General features: G+C 47.3%; 1 protein-coding gene across 4 annotated transcripts in view; it reads left to right on the forward strand.

The window, feature by feature from the left end:
- LOC144173879 (glutamate receptor 1-like) overlaps nt 1-11,381 on the forward strand; it is a 294,845-nt gene extending 283,464 nt beyond the window's left edge. For 2 of the 4 annotated variants that reach the window (XM_077702177.1, XM_077702178.1), the window contains 3 exons: nt 5,406-5,543; nt 8,123-8,197; nt 9,263-11,381. In XM_077702177.1, coding sequence (XP_077558303.1) covers nt 5,406-5,543; nt 8,123-8,197; nt 9,263-9,364 — 315 coding nt within the window. In that variant the 3' untranslated portion in view covers nt 9,365-11,381. Of the gene's footprint in view, nt 1-5,405; nt 5,544-8,122; nt 8,223-9,262 lie in introns of all 4 variants that reach the window. The other 2 variants (XM_077702180.1, XM_077702179.1) reach the window with 2 other exon arrangements.
- Nucleotides 11,382-14,742: the final 3,361 nt, after the last annotated feature.

Genomic DNA, 14,742 nt, shown 5'->3' on the forward strand with positions numbered 1-14,742 from the left:
CGCCACAACATACTTCTTTGCTTTTTCAGTCACACGACCCATGCCATGACCCGGCGATAGCCGAATGAAACGATCACACCGTCCACATCCACCCTATCAACATATTATTCCATATAAAACAAACAGCGGACTAATGACTCCCATAAATAATTCAACCAACAGAGCGCACGTCGTTCAAGAATGCAAGCATGAAGCTCTCCATATCTCTTTGACATGACCGTGTAAAATGAAAAGTCATTTAATGGCGCACAAAGAAGCTACTTTTCCGTGTCAGTGAGGAAGTCTTGAGGCGTTGAGGAATAGCGAGGAATCTTTCCAAATGGATTAAAAGGTGCTCAGTGAGCAGCATGGCTGAACGAAAAGGCGTATCGCACGCATAGGGGGAATCGACGTTAAAGGAGCCACGAAGAGAAAACACAAGTTTGGTTCATTCAAAAGATTGCCTCGTTAGAATCATACTGACATACTGTTAACGTAAACTTCGCTCAAATAAGCTACATACCTAGGAAAAAAGTAATGGTCATGCGACCCACCAGCTCATTTTTTGCAACAGAACCTATGATGTCATACCAGAGAGAGAGAGAGAGAGAGAGAGAGAGAAACACTTTATTGAGCGTTCTGTGGTCTAAGGGTCTGTAGTGGCCCCCAGCTTGAGCCGAATGGCGACTTCAGTAGCTCTGTTTACCATAGCGGTTTGCACCTCTTGGTCTGAGCTCCCCAGCACCTTCTTCCAGTGCTCTTCATAAGTAATTGAAGGAAACGGGTCTTTAGGACATCCCCACAGGATGTGAGGAAGGGTGGCGAGGGCACCGCATGCAGGGCATTATGGGGAGGGGTATACAGAAGGGTGGATAAGGTTCAGTTTTGCGGGATTAGGAAAGGTGTTCGTCTGCAGAAGACGCCACGCGTGTTCTTGGGAAAGGTAGAGTTGGATATGGGAGGGAGGGTATCTACGGCGGGAGAGGCGGTAATGGGTACTAATTTCATCGTACGTGTCTAGTCGGTCCCTGGCAGATCTGGCCCCGGGGTTGGGAACCTGACTGGCCCCGGGTCGGATCGTAAGCCCTCGAGCCGTATTGTGGGCAGCCTCATTTCCCTCGAGACCAGGGTGTGCCGGAGTCCAGATAAGCTCTACTGGGGAATTGGATGGGTGTTGCTGCAGAATTTAGAAGGCCAGCGTTGGTATTAGGCCACTAGCGAAATTTTTAACGGCCGTTTTAGAATCAGAGATTATGATTGATGGGGTCGGCCTCACCGAGAGTGCTTACGCAATGGCCGCCTCCTCCACCGTGGCTGGGTGGGGAGAGTTAACGGTCAGGGAGGTGAGAAGGGGGGGGGGTTATCGGGGTCAGTAATTACAGCGATAGCGTAGGCATTGTAATTTGTAGTGCCTATATTCGGCAGCATCCACATATACTACATCGGGTCGTACAGAGAGACGCTTGCGTAAAGCTCGTACCCTTGGCCCGCGTTGTGAATAGGATGCATGTTGCGAGGGATTGGTCGGATGACGAGATTAGAGTGAATGTCGCTATAGGGGGGAGATTTTGCTTCAAGGTCGTCGAGAGTGGTTATACCTAATAGTTTGAGAATGTGATGAGCAGTGAGATTTATCGATAAGCGGACCAACTGATTGGATAAATGGGCTTCGATGAGCTCCTCTGCCGTGTTACGTATCCCAAGTCCCCGAGTCTGGCAGTAGACGTATTAAGAGGGAGGAGAAGGGCAGCTTTGTATGCCCGGCAGATGAGGCGAGTGACTTTCTCTAATTCACTTTTACTGGGGTTCAAGTATAGGGAGTGAGTAAGTGATCCTACTGATAACAAATGCCTGGATCAGTTGGATCCTCTCCGCCTCCTGGAGGCCCTTGCGACGATTCGATATTCGCCTAATGAGCCTAATAGTTTGGGTGACATGCTGTTCCAATTTATGAAGAAATTGTGTGTTGGCTCGATTTCGCTGAATTGTCATCCCCAATATTTTCAGGCAAGGGACCTCTGGGATCGGCTTGTTCGCTATCCGAATTTTAATGTCTGGAGAAACTTTACAATTTCTTTTTGGGGTTAATAGGAGCAGTTCTGACTTATTAGGGGAGCAGGAAAGCCCTGAACGTCCAGCTTCTTCGACTACGACCTGAGCACCTGCCTACAAAATCTCCTCTATGTGCGAATCACTGCCAGACAGCTCTGCGATAGGGAGGCGAAGCTAAAGTTTGCCGGTCGAGGGAAGCGCTGCCCTCTCCCCGGAGGGGGAGTACGCCGGGGCAGCGGCCTATTCGGCACGTGCTTTTTTCGCTGCGCGCGTGCTGCATTTCTCGCGTTAAGAAAAGGGCTGGGTAAAATTTTCTTTCGACTTATGAAAGCATACATATTAGCACGTGTCCAGCAAGTTCGGTTTAAACGTAGAGTAGTTACTGAGTTCATTTTTGTCGACGTTTGTCTTGTCGTCTGCTACAGACGCGCCGCGTGCTTCCCGCCGCTCGACCGGCAGACTGCCCCGACGATTTTAAGGGGGGAAACGCGTTGTTCGGCGGTCGTCGGTTGCTCTTTTCTTCTGCAAGGCGACAGCTGTTCAGCTGGTCACAGCGTACTTTTCTCTTGTTTGTTACTCCCTTCGCGTGCTCGCGCTTCTGACATCCGGACTTTCTAGACTGCAGAAACACTGACGCTTGCAAGAAATGTAAGATAAACGTGATTGATTATGGTTAATAGGTTATTTCTTACTCTTGAAACAATCAGCTGCATCTTATAAAAACGCATTAGAAAGGCACACGCTAATTAAGGGGTGCGCTGACAGCGCCGCATTTCCATTTTACTTGTCCTTGAAGGAATTTTTGTTCGCAATGTTAGTCACCCGCTTGGAGTACAAGTATGGGTTAGCGTGACAGTTGGCGGAAACAACAGAACAGCTTGTGGCGTATAACTTTTAATTACTATAATATACAGAATTTGGTGTATACCTCTTTTAATTACCAGTATTTCTAAATGTGGGAAAAAAGCGAACAACGCAGCAATCCCGTCCAGAACACAAGTCACAATGACAAGACGGACCAGAGCTACTACAGCCAGGTAAATCGCTAGAAACTATTTTTTTTTTTTACCCATGCAAAATGTCAACCTATTGTGTTATATATGGACGATATCGAACGGCACCAGCTAAACAACTCCGAAGTTCATTTATTATAGCGGAAAACAATCATTGGCAGCATGCATTAAAAAAAGTGTAGAGGGGAGGACTCGTTAGAACACTAGTTCGCATTTTCAAAGCCGGGTAATGTAAACTGAAAGCACACAGATACAAACAAAAATGTGTCAACTTATTTCACCTTTCGAACTGCAGTGATCCATGCTTACCGTCTATCCTTTTGGTGCGCTTTCGCGGGGAATATGCAGAATTTAACGAATGGATCATCTTCTTTCGCCTTGTTACTGTCGTGGCAGCTGACCATGCAACAATATGGTTTTTTTTTTTTTCGCTTTCAGTTTCATCTTTTCGTTTCGGGCTAGTGAGGAGTGTTCCCGCCGCTCTTTGTACATATGTGCTGGCTTAAGTGGCTCGCGCAGCCGGCGGTCGCATTTTGTTCGCATTCGTGAGTAGGAGGCTGGATGCCTCAGGCGGTGCGGGAGACAGCGCGAGCTGCGCGTGCACTTGCCAGACGCGGAGGAGCGGGCCGGGAGGCGTCTGCTTCACAAGAGCACTCTTTATTTATCCCGTAAACCGCCGGGGCGCTCGGCCGTTCGACTGGCGTGTAGCAGACGACGCGTCTCTAGCAGACGACAAGACAAGCACCGGCAAAAATGAACCCAGTAGCTACTCTACGTGTAAATCGAACTTGCTGGACACGTGCTAATGTGTATGCTTTCATAAGTAGAAAGAAAATTTTACCCAGCCCTCTTCCTAGCGCGAGAAATGCAGCACGCGCGCAGCGAAAAAAGCACGTGCCGAATAGGCCGCCGGTCCGGCGTACTCCCCCTCCGGGGAGAGTGCAGCGCCACCCGGCGATCGTTCCGGAGCCTATTGGCGGAGGGCGGCAAAAGCAAATGCAAATTAGGCAGAGTTTATAAGCTTGCCGAACGAGCTATTCGCTCTTAAATTTAGGGCACATTCTTTTTAAAGCCCTAAGAATGGTGGGACAAATAGTGGAAGTTAAAAAGCACACGTAAACATAGAAGTACCGGTCACTATGCTTGGTTAAGCTGCACAGGACTGCGGGGATTTGGGGTTGTTTCAGACGACAATGGCCGATTGACGCAAGCGACAATGTCTTACGTGACGTATTTGTCGAGCGAGCACCATGTTCCGCAAAACGATTGTCTCCATGAACAAAACAAGCCAGGTACATATACGTTCACAAACAAACAAAAAGCAGAAAACGGCTTGCTGCGTTGTGGTGGCACCATCTAGGTTCACTAACGGTAAACAAGGCCCTGTGATGTCATTACAGAGAACGAAAACGCACCATTTAGCGGGAAAATCAAAGTTTTAACTTAAAATATTCAATTTCTTAGTGAATAAAACATCGTTTGCATTCGGACAAGCGCTGGGTGTGCTATAAAACACGAAATCTTTCGAATTACACAAACTTGTGTTTTCTCTTTATGGCTCCTTCAAAGCGAAGCAGTGGCGAGTGCGTCAAAAATACGAGCCGTAGCGCGAAACATTCAGGGTTCTAATTCGCCTGGTGAATATGTGGTCAATTGCACCACCACTTGAAATGGGCAGTGATGAAGGGGAAGAGCTACAGATCAAAATACGCATGCCGTCAACACCTGCCACGAAGGCTGCTAACCACCGGTTCGCCGGCCCTTGAAGAGTATCGGGTGAAAACCGACGGTGCCGTTTTGTCGTGGCTGTGGTCGTAACGAGGAATCGCAGCCACTGGTGTGCGCTGGGCACGGCACAACAGGGAGAAGAGTAATTTTGTGTTTACGTTGCTGCCGAAATGATGAAATGGGTGATCACAACGGTAATCGTGGGCCCCCACTTCACTCGCGCAAAGCACACGTCGCCGACACCGTCCGCGAAAGTGACGCATTTTCGTCGTAACTTTGGTTGAAGCGGCCCTGATTCCTCCGTGTAGCCCGCGCATATTGTCAGTATTAAACAGCGTTGATTAAGGTGAACTAGGGGCTTTGAAATAAACCAGCAACGAGGCACAATGGCATCCAGAATGTCAATAACAGTAGAATGCTCTGAGTGGTTCGTGAACACCGATCAATGCTTGGTTCGGAGACAGAATCGCCGCGCTCAGCCTGCCGCCGGCAACAACAAACAGGTACGGCGCCCTGAGACTAGAGACAGTGGGGTGTGGCTAAGCGCTGGCGGCAAGCAATAACGAAGTCATTAGCAAAACAGCCTTCGCTGCAGTAAAGTCCGCCTGTGTATTGTGACCTCGTTCCTCGCAGGAGTCCACCCAAAACGAGCTGACGCTAAGCAACGTCGCCGGCTGCTTTTACATCCTGATCGGCGGACTCGTGCTGGCCATGGTGGTAGCCCTGCTCGAGTTCTGCTACAAGTCTCGCATGGAGGCGGCACGCTCAAAGGTAACCAACGCACGTTGCCCTTCCTTCCTGAACCTGCTCTGCCAAACACTTTCGGCCCAAGCATGAGTGTCATTTCTCCCTGCCTTTCAGCGCGCGCTCCGGTTTTGAATGCAGGCTCTTCTGACATAAAACAGCTTCCCGTATAAAAAAAGTCGGAAGAAAACACGGGCACATGAAAACGTGCAGGTGTCATCGGGCACGCAGGCAGACGGGCACATCTGGTCTAAACTTGGCCATAGATGACGCAGCCGGTGAAAACACACACACACACACACACACACACATACACACACACGCACACACACGCAGGCACACGCACACGCACACACGCACACACACACACACATGCACACGCACACGCACACACACACGCAGGCACACACACACGCACACGCACACGCACACACGCACACACACACACACGCAGGCACACGCACACGCACACACGCACGCACACACACACGCACACGCGCGCACACGCGCGCACGCACGCACGCACACACACACGCACACACGCACACACGCACACACGCACACGCACACACACACGCAGGCACACGCACACGCACACACGCACACACACACACGCAGGCACATGCACACGCACATACACACGCACGCACACGCAGGCACACGCACACGCGCACGCACGCACACACACACGCACGCACGCGCGCACACGCGCACGCACGCACGCACACACGCACACGCGCGCACACGCGCGCACGCACACACACACACACACACACACGCACGCACACAAACACGCACGCACGCACGCACGCACGCACGCACGCACGCACGCACGCACGCACGCACACACACACACACACACACACACACACACACACACACACAATACCGGCGCAGCATTCATTCACTACCCACATGAATGCCACAGCTTTGTTGCATTCATACTAAAAGAAAAATGTGTCTCGTGTAACGCCCACCGCGTTCGCACGGCGTATAGATTGTTTAAACCCAGAAAATATGGTACCTATCCTCGCCGTCCCTAGAGAGTAAGAGTTGCAACTTGGATAAAATAGGAGGCCCGACGAAGAAAAGATTCCTGACTCGGTGATGACTGAGATCATTGCGGGGCTATGGTGCGGACGGCAGGGAAGACAAAGGTGAAGACTAAGCGCTCTGCAAATTTTTTTGTCTCCCATATCGGCAAACACATCGCTGGCACTTGGTACTGCAGGTGCAGTCCAACATAAGCGACACAGGGGTAGCGCATAAGATGTTTTTCTACTTTATTTACGACTTTATTTACCCCCTGAAAATAATATTTATCAAGCATGTCTCTATATGTGGCACCATTTTTATTGTTGTTCATTGTCCGGGTTTGAGCTTTATGCTTTAAGGCACAGTTCTTACCAGTGCCAAGGGAGGGTACACCTCAGCCGCACGTGCAATAGAGCCGCCTTGAAAGGTGAAGTATTAATGGGGGCGAACAGAAGCATACGGACCATGGCGAGCGAGAGAAAAGATCCTGGTGCCGGGCCCGGCCGCAGAGTTCGGGACAAAGTTCAATAGCAGGTCAACAAAAAGTCCAACTAGTCCTTCGCCTTGCCATTTTTAGAAAGTGCTAGGTGTTGCCTTCACCGGTGCTTACTCCTACACCATTGGAATCGCCAACAGCCCTGCTTGTGATGCGTGCGCCACCGAAGAGACGATTTAACACCTTCTGTGCCTGCCATTGTGACCGATTCATAACGCCGAGGCAACAGCTCTCCACCACACTTCGCCGACTCGACGACCTCCCCTTTACAGCGCAGACAATTTTGTGCCATAGGCGTTGTCCATCACAGGCCGAAAAGACTATAAAAGCCCTACTGCTCTTTTTGAAGGACACGGGCCTGTCTGAACGATTGTAGGTACATTACTATAGTGCAGTGCCCTTAGTTCGCCAATTTTATCAGTGGACCGTATTAGTTTTGTGCATTTTCTGGTTGTGTGCGTTGTTTGTACCGCCTTTCTAGTTGCCTGGTCACGCCTTGTGTTTTTTCTACTTTTCTTTCTCTCATTTTCTCCTTTAATATGTACCGCTGTCCTTTCTTTCCCTTACATTTCTCGTCTCCCCTCTCCCCTGAGTAGGGTAGCCAACCGGACAGTATTCTGGTTAACCTCCCTGCATTTCCTGTACTATTCCTTCCTTCCTTCCTTCTAGGCAGCTGCAGTAACTTTTTTCTATTTGTGTATAGTTTCGGGAGAAAGATGCAATCAGTTCTCCGTTTAGTTGTGGTAAACCGTATTAGTACACTTGTCTGAACTAATGAAGATATGTTACAGGAAAAATCAATGTCTCTAAAAGCATTTATCTCAAAGGTAATATCTAAGGGGCGAAAGCTTGACTTTTAGACGCGATATTTGGGGTGGTGTGTGCCGGGAGGCGTCGTAAAATATCTTAGGGGTTGCGGGAGCTTACACCGCGCGTAAAGCAGCAGCGGCTTAACATTTTTGTGCGGTGCAGCAAGTGCCAGGTGTTCCTAGTTCACGCGACCTCTCTCTCTCTCTCTCTCTCTCTCTCTCTCTCTCTCTCTCTCTCTCTCTCTCTCTCTCTCTCTCTCTTTCAGATGACTATGTATGAGGCTATGAAGGCCAAAGTACGAATGTCCATCACAGGGACGCAACATGGCGATCGTGGAAGGGTACGGCAAGGCTCTCTCTAGTTGGGTACTTAACCTTATTCTGCGCTCTTGACATCGTCTTGCGTTTCTGTTTCTCGCACTCTCCTGCGCGTCTTGGCATGCGCTTTCAACTCAAACTGCAAAAAAAAGCACTGTCTATGTTTCGAATGGTAAATGCATTACCGTTTGTTCACCGCTTGAACATTTCCAGCACGTAACCAAGCCTGCTCTGAGCCGGGAAACAGTTAAAGCGGAGAGTTGGGCGAGTTGGTTACTGACTAATGAACGCATACTTCTAGCGAACTTTAACACAGGACAAAGAAAGAAAAGACGAAACACGTGCTAGCGTGTCTTTCGTCTTTTCTTTCTTCGTCCTCTGTTAAAGTTCGCTAGACGTATGAGTTCATTAGCCGGGAAACAGCCTGAAGTAAAATCTTACAACACACAAAATGCATAGAACTTGCACTGCATTCACCTCCACTGATAGGATTAAATAGCACTGCACATATGATAACCCATCGGTTGACTTTTGAAGAAATTTACTATGCCATCAGTAGCATTTTTTTAAATCTAGGTGAGCACAACTCAGCACTAACGTCGAGAAAACGCGACAAGGCAATTTTTGTGCTCATTTTTATTATTGAATACGCTGCTAAAACATACCCGCTGGCTTCCTATTAAGTTGATCCTTATACGTGACATGAATAACTCTGCTGGGAAATTTGTTTCAGGAATGTTCAAATGTGTGTACTGTAAACGTTGATTCGGCACATTTATTGCTTCATCTTTGTGTTACATGTTTTAATGTAACGGTCTACTATGATCTCTCAGTGACAATGTAAACGAGGAGTAATAACGATTAGACACAACAACACAAAGCTCGCGCTTCTGGCTGCACGTCTGTACTTAGTCACCCTTGCTACCGGTTTAATGCCACATTGTAACATTGTAAAGACACTTCGAGTTAGGCCAGTTGAATGCACTCATGTAACGCTTTCCCTTCACTGAAATTAACGACCCCAGCACAATAAAACCGCTGTAGATCCTTCCCTGCGCATGACACCCTGTTTTGCGTTCCGTCCCCAGGTCCAACAGATGTACAGTCCAACCGCAAACATGGTCGGTGTGGACCACGGTAGCCTCGAGCACCCCGCCCTCACCGGGGACAACACGCACACCCAAGTTTGACCTCGCGGAAAACCTGCCCTCTGAATGGGCCGCGCCGACGTGACGTTCCCCAAGCACAGATTCTACTCCACGTTCACGCGACGGACTCCTGTGATCAACTCGCACAATATGAGACGCCGCGGCACGGCGGTGCTACATCAGAGACGGGCGCAGCAAAAAACGTTGACAGTTGTGCTACGATTAGCCGAGTCCCTAAGGCAGTTCACCGGAGGCTCTAGGAGTCACGCTAGAGTGCGATGTGATGTGTAATTTGTTCGCGATCGTTGAACCAGCCTTCGCTTTGAGACCGATATGTGCACAAGAGGGGTCGGATTGACTGAAGCTACATGCTCAGATAAGGCGCATCATAAAACGTACACGTCTGCCTCGCCAGATGAAAGTAGTTATACACCTGTGGCCACTTATATCTGAAGTTTGGTATTTGTTTGCTTGGCTATGAGAGACACGCAGAAGTCAACGACAACGCGCAAAACATTTTTTTGTTATTCAGGAGTTAAATTTCTTCCTACTCGTATGGTACACGTCAAACATAGTGGGTAGATTTTTTTTTTTTCATTTTTTTCCCAATGTAGCATGAAACAAGGCCGCCTAACAAGAGATTGGTCGACGTAGTCACGGGTATTCCGCTGTCAAAAATGCTGAACTAGGGACGCAACCAGCAGCTGGTTTGAAGTAATCGAGTGGCTACAAAAATGAACGCGTGTGGTTCTGTAGACCAGAGCGGCGACTGGCCTGCATGAATTGCTTATGCGCCATGAAAGTTTTAAGAAGTCATGAAATGTTCCCAGCACAGCTATTAACGACTGGCATACACACTTACAAAAATACAAGAACGAAGGCTAGTGTTACTAGCTACCTAGACTATTTTACATTGAGAGATTAGTTACTTGGTCAGTAGTGCGCTTGTGAGAGGGTTGTGTTCCCTTTATTGTAGATTGTAGTGGACAAATGAAGTGTAATATATTATGATAACGTCAAGCTCATCTAATACTATGATAAAATAAATTAAAATGATTGTATAGATTATTCCTGTAGGCTAGGTGGAAGTTCATATGTTTGCGTTTGATACCTCGTTCATATAACGAAGCTGTTGACGTATTGTACATATATAAATCTTTTCTTCGCGACAGTCCTAAAAGCGTTTTAGTCTAGTCGCACGAATGTTTAAAACACACACTGCAATAAGAGCGTGTCAGTCCCACGCCCAGCAGCTAATCAGCTTCACAACTTCATATTTATCACATAATGGCGAAGCGCCGTTCTATGAAGTTTTCCTCATGATAGCACAAATGCTCCGACAGTCGTCACCATTTCCACACACTGCTCGGTGGTTGCCTTTGAAAAAAGAACGCGACCTTTATGCTCTGTGTCTTTATTGTTGGTCTCGGTTTCGGTATGACCGCGAAAAAAATGTTGACTACTCATACAGGTGTGTGTACATTGTCCCTGTCATTTACAAGTTAAACACAGTGGTAGCCCATTCACGTTTCTCCCGGTTTCAGCACTAGCGACTAAGCACTAACTGGTTCGCTTAAAAATTTGCATTTTATTCTATTACAGTACCTTTACTAACCGACAGCTTTTCATTGTTAGACCTGAAACACCTTGAAGCTGATAGCTATAGTTTTATTTGTAAGCTGAACGCAGCGTTCACAATCCACTCAGAATTTACTGAAACATGACACCGGTTATGTTGGCTGACATCGTCGCCTACATAGACTGAAGGCAAAATTCGCACAAATTTACTGTGTGCCCTTTCTAGCTTCCAACTGACTCGGAGGACCTGCATGTTTCCTACCCACCGTTCGAAAGGTGATTTTGTTATCTTGAGTGAAGGCATTTATACCATGTACAGACCTTGAAGTCAAACAGGTATACTGACCACGTCGTAGACTTGTTTCTTCTCTTCGACGCCGAGCATCTTTCAAAGCAAGCACTCTTAAACTTCGCATCGAAAGGAAAGATATTTAAGGAGAAAAGACACCTTGTGTACAATAAAGCTTCTTTGTTCCGGTTTCGCATCTCACACTCGAATCATTTCCAGAAAGCTACAATGACGGGCAAGGTAAGTAAAAAAGAAATACCAGAAATACCTGAACTAGCACGCTTCTGCACGATTAATAAGTACCTCTTTATTTCTTGACACATCTAAGCCCTTCAAACCGACGAGCTTCTGCTAATCCAAGAAAACCTTACTTCCATGTTTACGGCACAAAATTGGCGGGAATGTATGCACTGTAAACGCTTGACAGATAATCTAAACGCAATGATGTAACGAATCAGCAAGACATTGCACGTAGTAACCTGAAATAATTCCTAGAACTTTTATACAAACAAACATAAAATTGGAATTTAACACGCCGAGACTGCGTCTGTTATAAGACGAGCCCTAGTGGAGGGCTAAGATGGGAGCTCTTTATCGAGCGCGCAAATCTAGACCCACACAAATCTATCCGTTTCTCGGTTTTATCAGAGAAACGGCTGCCTTAGCCTGGACCAAACTAGCGTCATAGTGCCCAGCAGTACGGCGCCTACCTCATTAATTCGCACCGCGCCAGGTCGCCAAACGGTAGCCAAATAGGTGACCGGTAAAAAGCGCAAAGCCTCATGGGCACATTGCCTGCTCCCGCGGAGCCCCTCCACTTCCGGTTCGAGAGCTCTCCTGGCCTTCCATACGCCGGCGGCTTTCACGCGCGTGTATGCGTGTTGTTTATCTGTTTCCGCCGAAAAAAAAAACCCTCATGCGTCGCGCATTCAATGAATAACAACTATTAATCCTACCAGGGGCTTCTCTGAAAGGTACACACTCTGTGACAAATAAACAACACGTACACACGCGCGCGAAAGCCGGCGGCGTACGGGAGGGAAGGAGAAATCTCGAACCGGAAGTGGTGGTAACAGACGACGTACCCATGAGCCTTTGCGCTTTTTACCGGTCATCTACTGTTCTGTCCCCAAGACAAGGCACCAATAATATTTGTCACAGACTGGTCCAGTTCATGCCTACTGCCCGAAGGCCGACGTAGCGCTCTTTAATATGGCAAGGTTGCCCCGAAGAAAGGATTAACAATGTATGATCCCCAGAAAAACGCAACCGAGGGAATCAAGCAGAAATTTGTGTTCCGTAGCTAGGCATAGAGGTCTTATTATAACTGTGTATAGAGGTCTCGTCATAAAAGTATCAATGAGGCCCCAACAGCGGGATAAAATGGGGGCCAGGCCATGCAAAACTTGCGAAAAAGTCGCAACCCGAGAACTTCGCAAGCAGCTCTCTAAAGAATTCCTGCCAAGGACGGAAATGATTATCCCGTCCGGAAAATACAAAAATGCCTTATTCGAATGATATTTTGGGTGTTACTGATTGTCCGAAAGATTTTGGGAGAGATTTACGACGATTTGTTTCTAATTGGGCTTATTTTGAACCATTTTAAACATGATAGTGCAGAATTTATTCGATGACGCCGTTTTAATTCAGATCAATAGGCCTCCTGCGCTGGAGTTTTGGCGACATGCAGCGCCCCTAGTGGCCGACGCCTCTGGGTATACAAAAGCAGACGACCCTCGCTGCCCTCCATGCGTTTTCAATTACAAGGCAAAGTAAAACTTGGCTGTACCTAGTTTAATCGCTTTATGGTGCGTTTAAATGACTGCATACTGTATGAAGTAGCCCTTAGAAAAGTTGTAGAGGCTAAACAAAAAAAATTGTCCCCGTATCTGCTCCTTTTGTTGCAAATGCTGTCAAAAGACGATAGTCTTTATCGGCTTTTGTGAAGTGAATGCCTCTCTTCGCTTTCCCGCTCACCTCTCATGTTGTTCCTCTTGCGTCACGCTCCTCCCAAGGATAAGACGCCAAAGGTTTGCTTAAATCATTTAAAATTTCCCGCGTTCCACTGCTCTAAACCAGGTGTCTCAATGCGAACGCTGCTGTACGGCGAAGACGCGCGTTAATCGAGGCGCCCTACTTCAACGTTTATCGAACCGCGTTTCCCTACTCCACGTGCGTTGCAAGCAAAACGTGGAACCTATCTAGTGGAACCTTGCGTAACTGCTGCCGGTTGATTTCTTAAAATGGCGCCAGAAGCTATAGTGGCGCGGGCGACAGCAGGCGACGGCGGAATGAATTCTTTTTCTGCAGTTGATGAAGTATTTAATTTCTCAAAAGTCAAGCATGTTTGATTTTTTTATAAAGGAACACTGCAAATATCACTTCTGTATTGATTTGTGTTCTCATATTTGCGTAATGTCTTGTTCTTCTTCAACAATGTTGACAGGTATGAACATTACACCGGGCATAGACGGGTAGATTTATCTGTGACTACATAAAACTATTGCGCAGGGATTGTTTTGCTTTGGCCGGGTGGCTGAATCGAGTCACAGACAGACAGACAGAAAGACAGACCAAAATTTCTGGGTTTAAGTAGCCAAAGAAAGACTATCGTCTTTAAAATATCCGCTCAAACAAGCCAATTTATCGGCTTTCTTTTCAGGGAGCTGTCGCAGCGTGGGACAGTATCGTCAGGTCGGGTGGTCTAACTTTCTGACGACAATTACCCTTCTTTCTTCTTGCGTGCGGTCGACAAAGGAAAGTTCACGAGTCACTGAGCATAAACACGGAACACTGCTCATCCTACAGCCTGAGGTAACTGCAAAAGGTTGCTTCAGCGGGAGCATGCAAGGGAACCCAAGAATTGCACAGCTGACTCAGCTGACACTGGTGGCCTGGCACCGCCTTGAAAACGAGTGCAAATTTTGTTTTGTATTTAGGCAAACTAAATGATTCTTGAGTAACGTTTTACGCCGCCCGATTTACGAACGGTTGGGTACATGTATACTAGCGAGTAGGTGAGGCATTGGGTGAAATAAACAAATTAAGCGCTATTAAAGGACGCAAAACAATCATCAAATTGCACGCCCCCTGCCTGCATAAATGCGTACTTCTATTTTTGGATAACATAACATAACACAGCTGCATACGTGGCGCGCAGCCCCGAATATATATATATATAGACAGAAAATATAGCCCCTCATTTCCCATTTTCTGATTTTCTTTCCCATTTTCTTGCCTTCATCAGAGTAAAGTTACATGATTTTGCGGTCAAAATCATGTAACTTTACTCTGATGAAGGCAAGTCCCGTTGCCGCTACGTAAGTAAAACTTGTTTGTTATTGTTCTTGCTGTGTGGCTTATAATATATATATATATATATATGTATGTATATATAAAGGTTGACAGTCAAGAAAACCTCGGAAAGAAAAGGGGGGGATATGGCAGGTCATTGAAACAGATAAAGAATTTGGAAAGAAAGAAAGATATCGCACCAGACCGGTATTCTGGAGGTCGTGGGTTCGGATCCCACCTGGCGGGCATTTTTTCTCCA

Source organism: Haemaphysalis longicornis, unplaced genomic scaffold, assembly GCF_048455015.1.
Source record: "Haemaphysalis longicornis isolate Haplotype H1 unplaced genomic scaffold, Haemaphysalis longicornis Haplotype H1 scaffold_3, whole genome shotgun sequence".
Lineage (NCBI taxonomy): Eukaryota > Metazoa > Arthropoda > Arachnida > Ixodida > Ixodidae > Haemaphysalis > Haemaphysalis longicornis.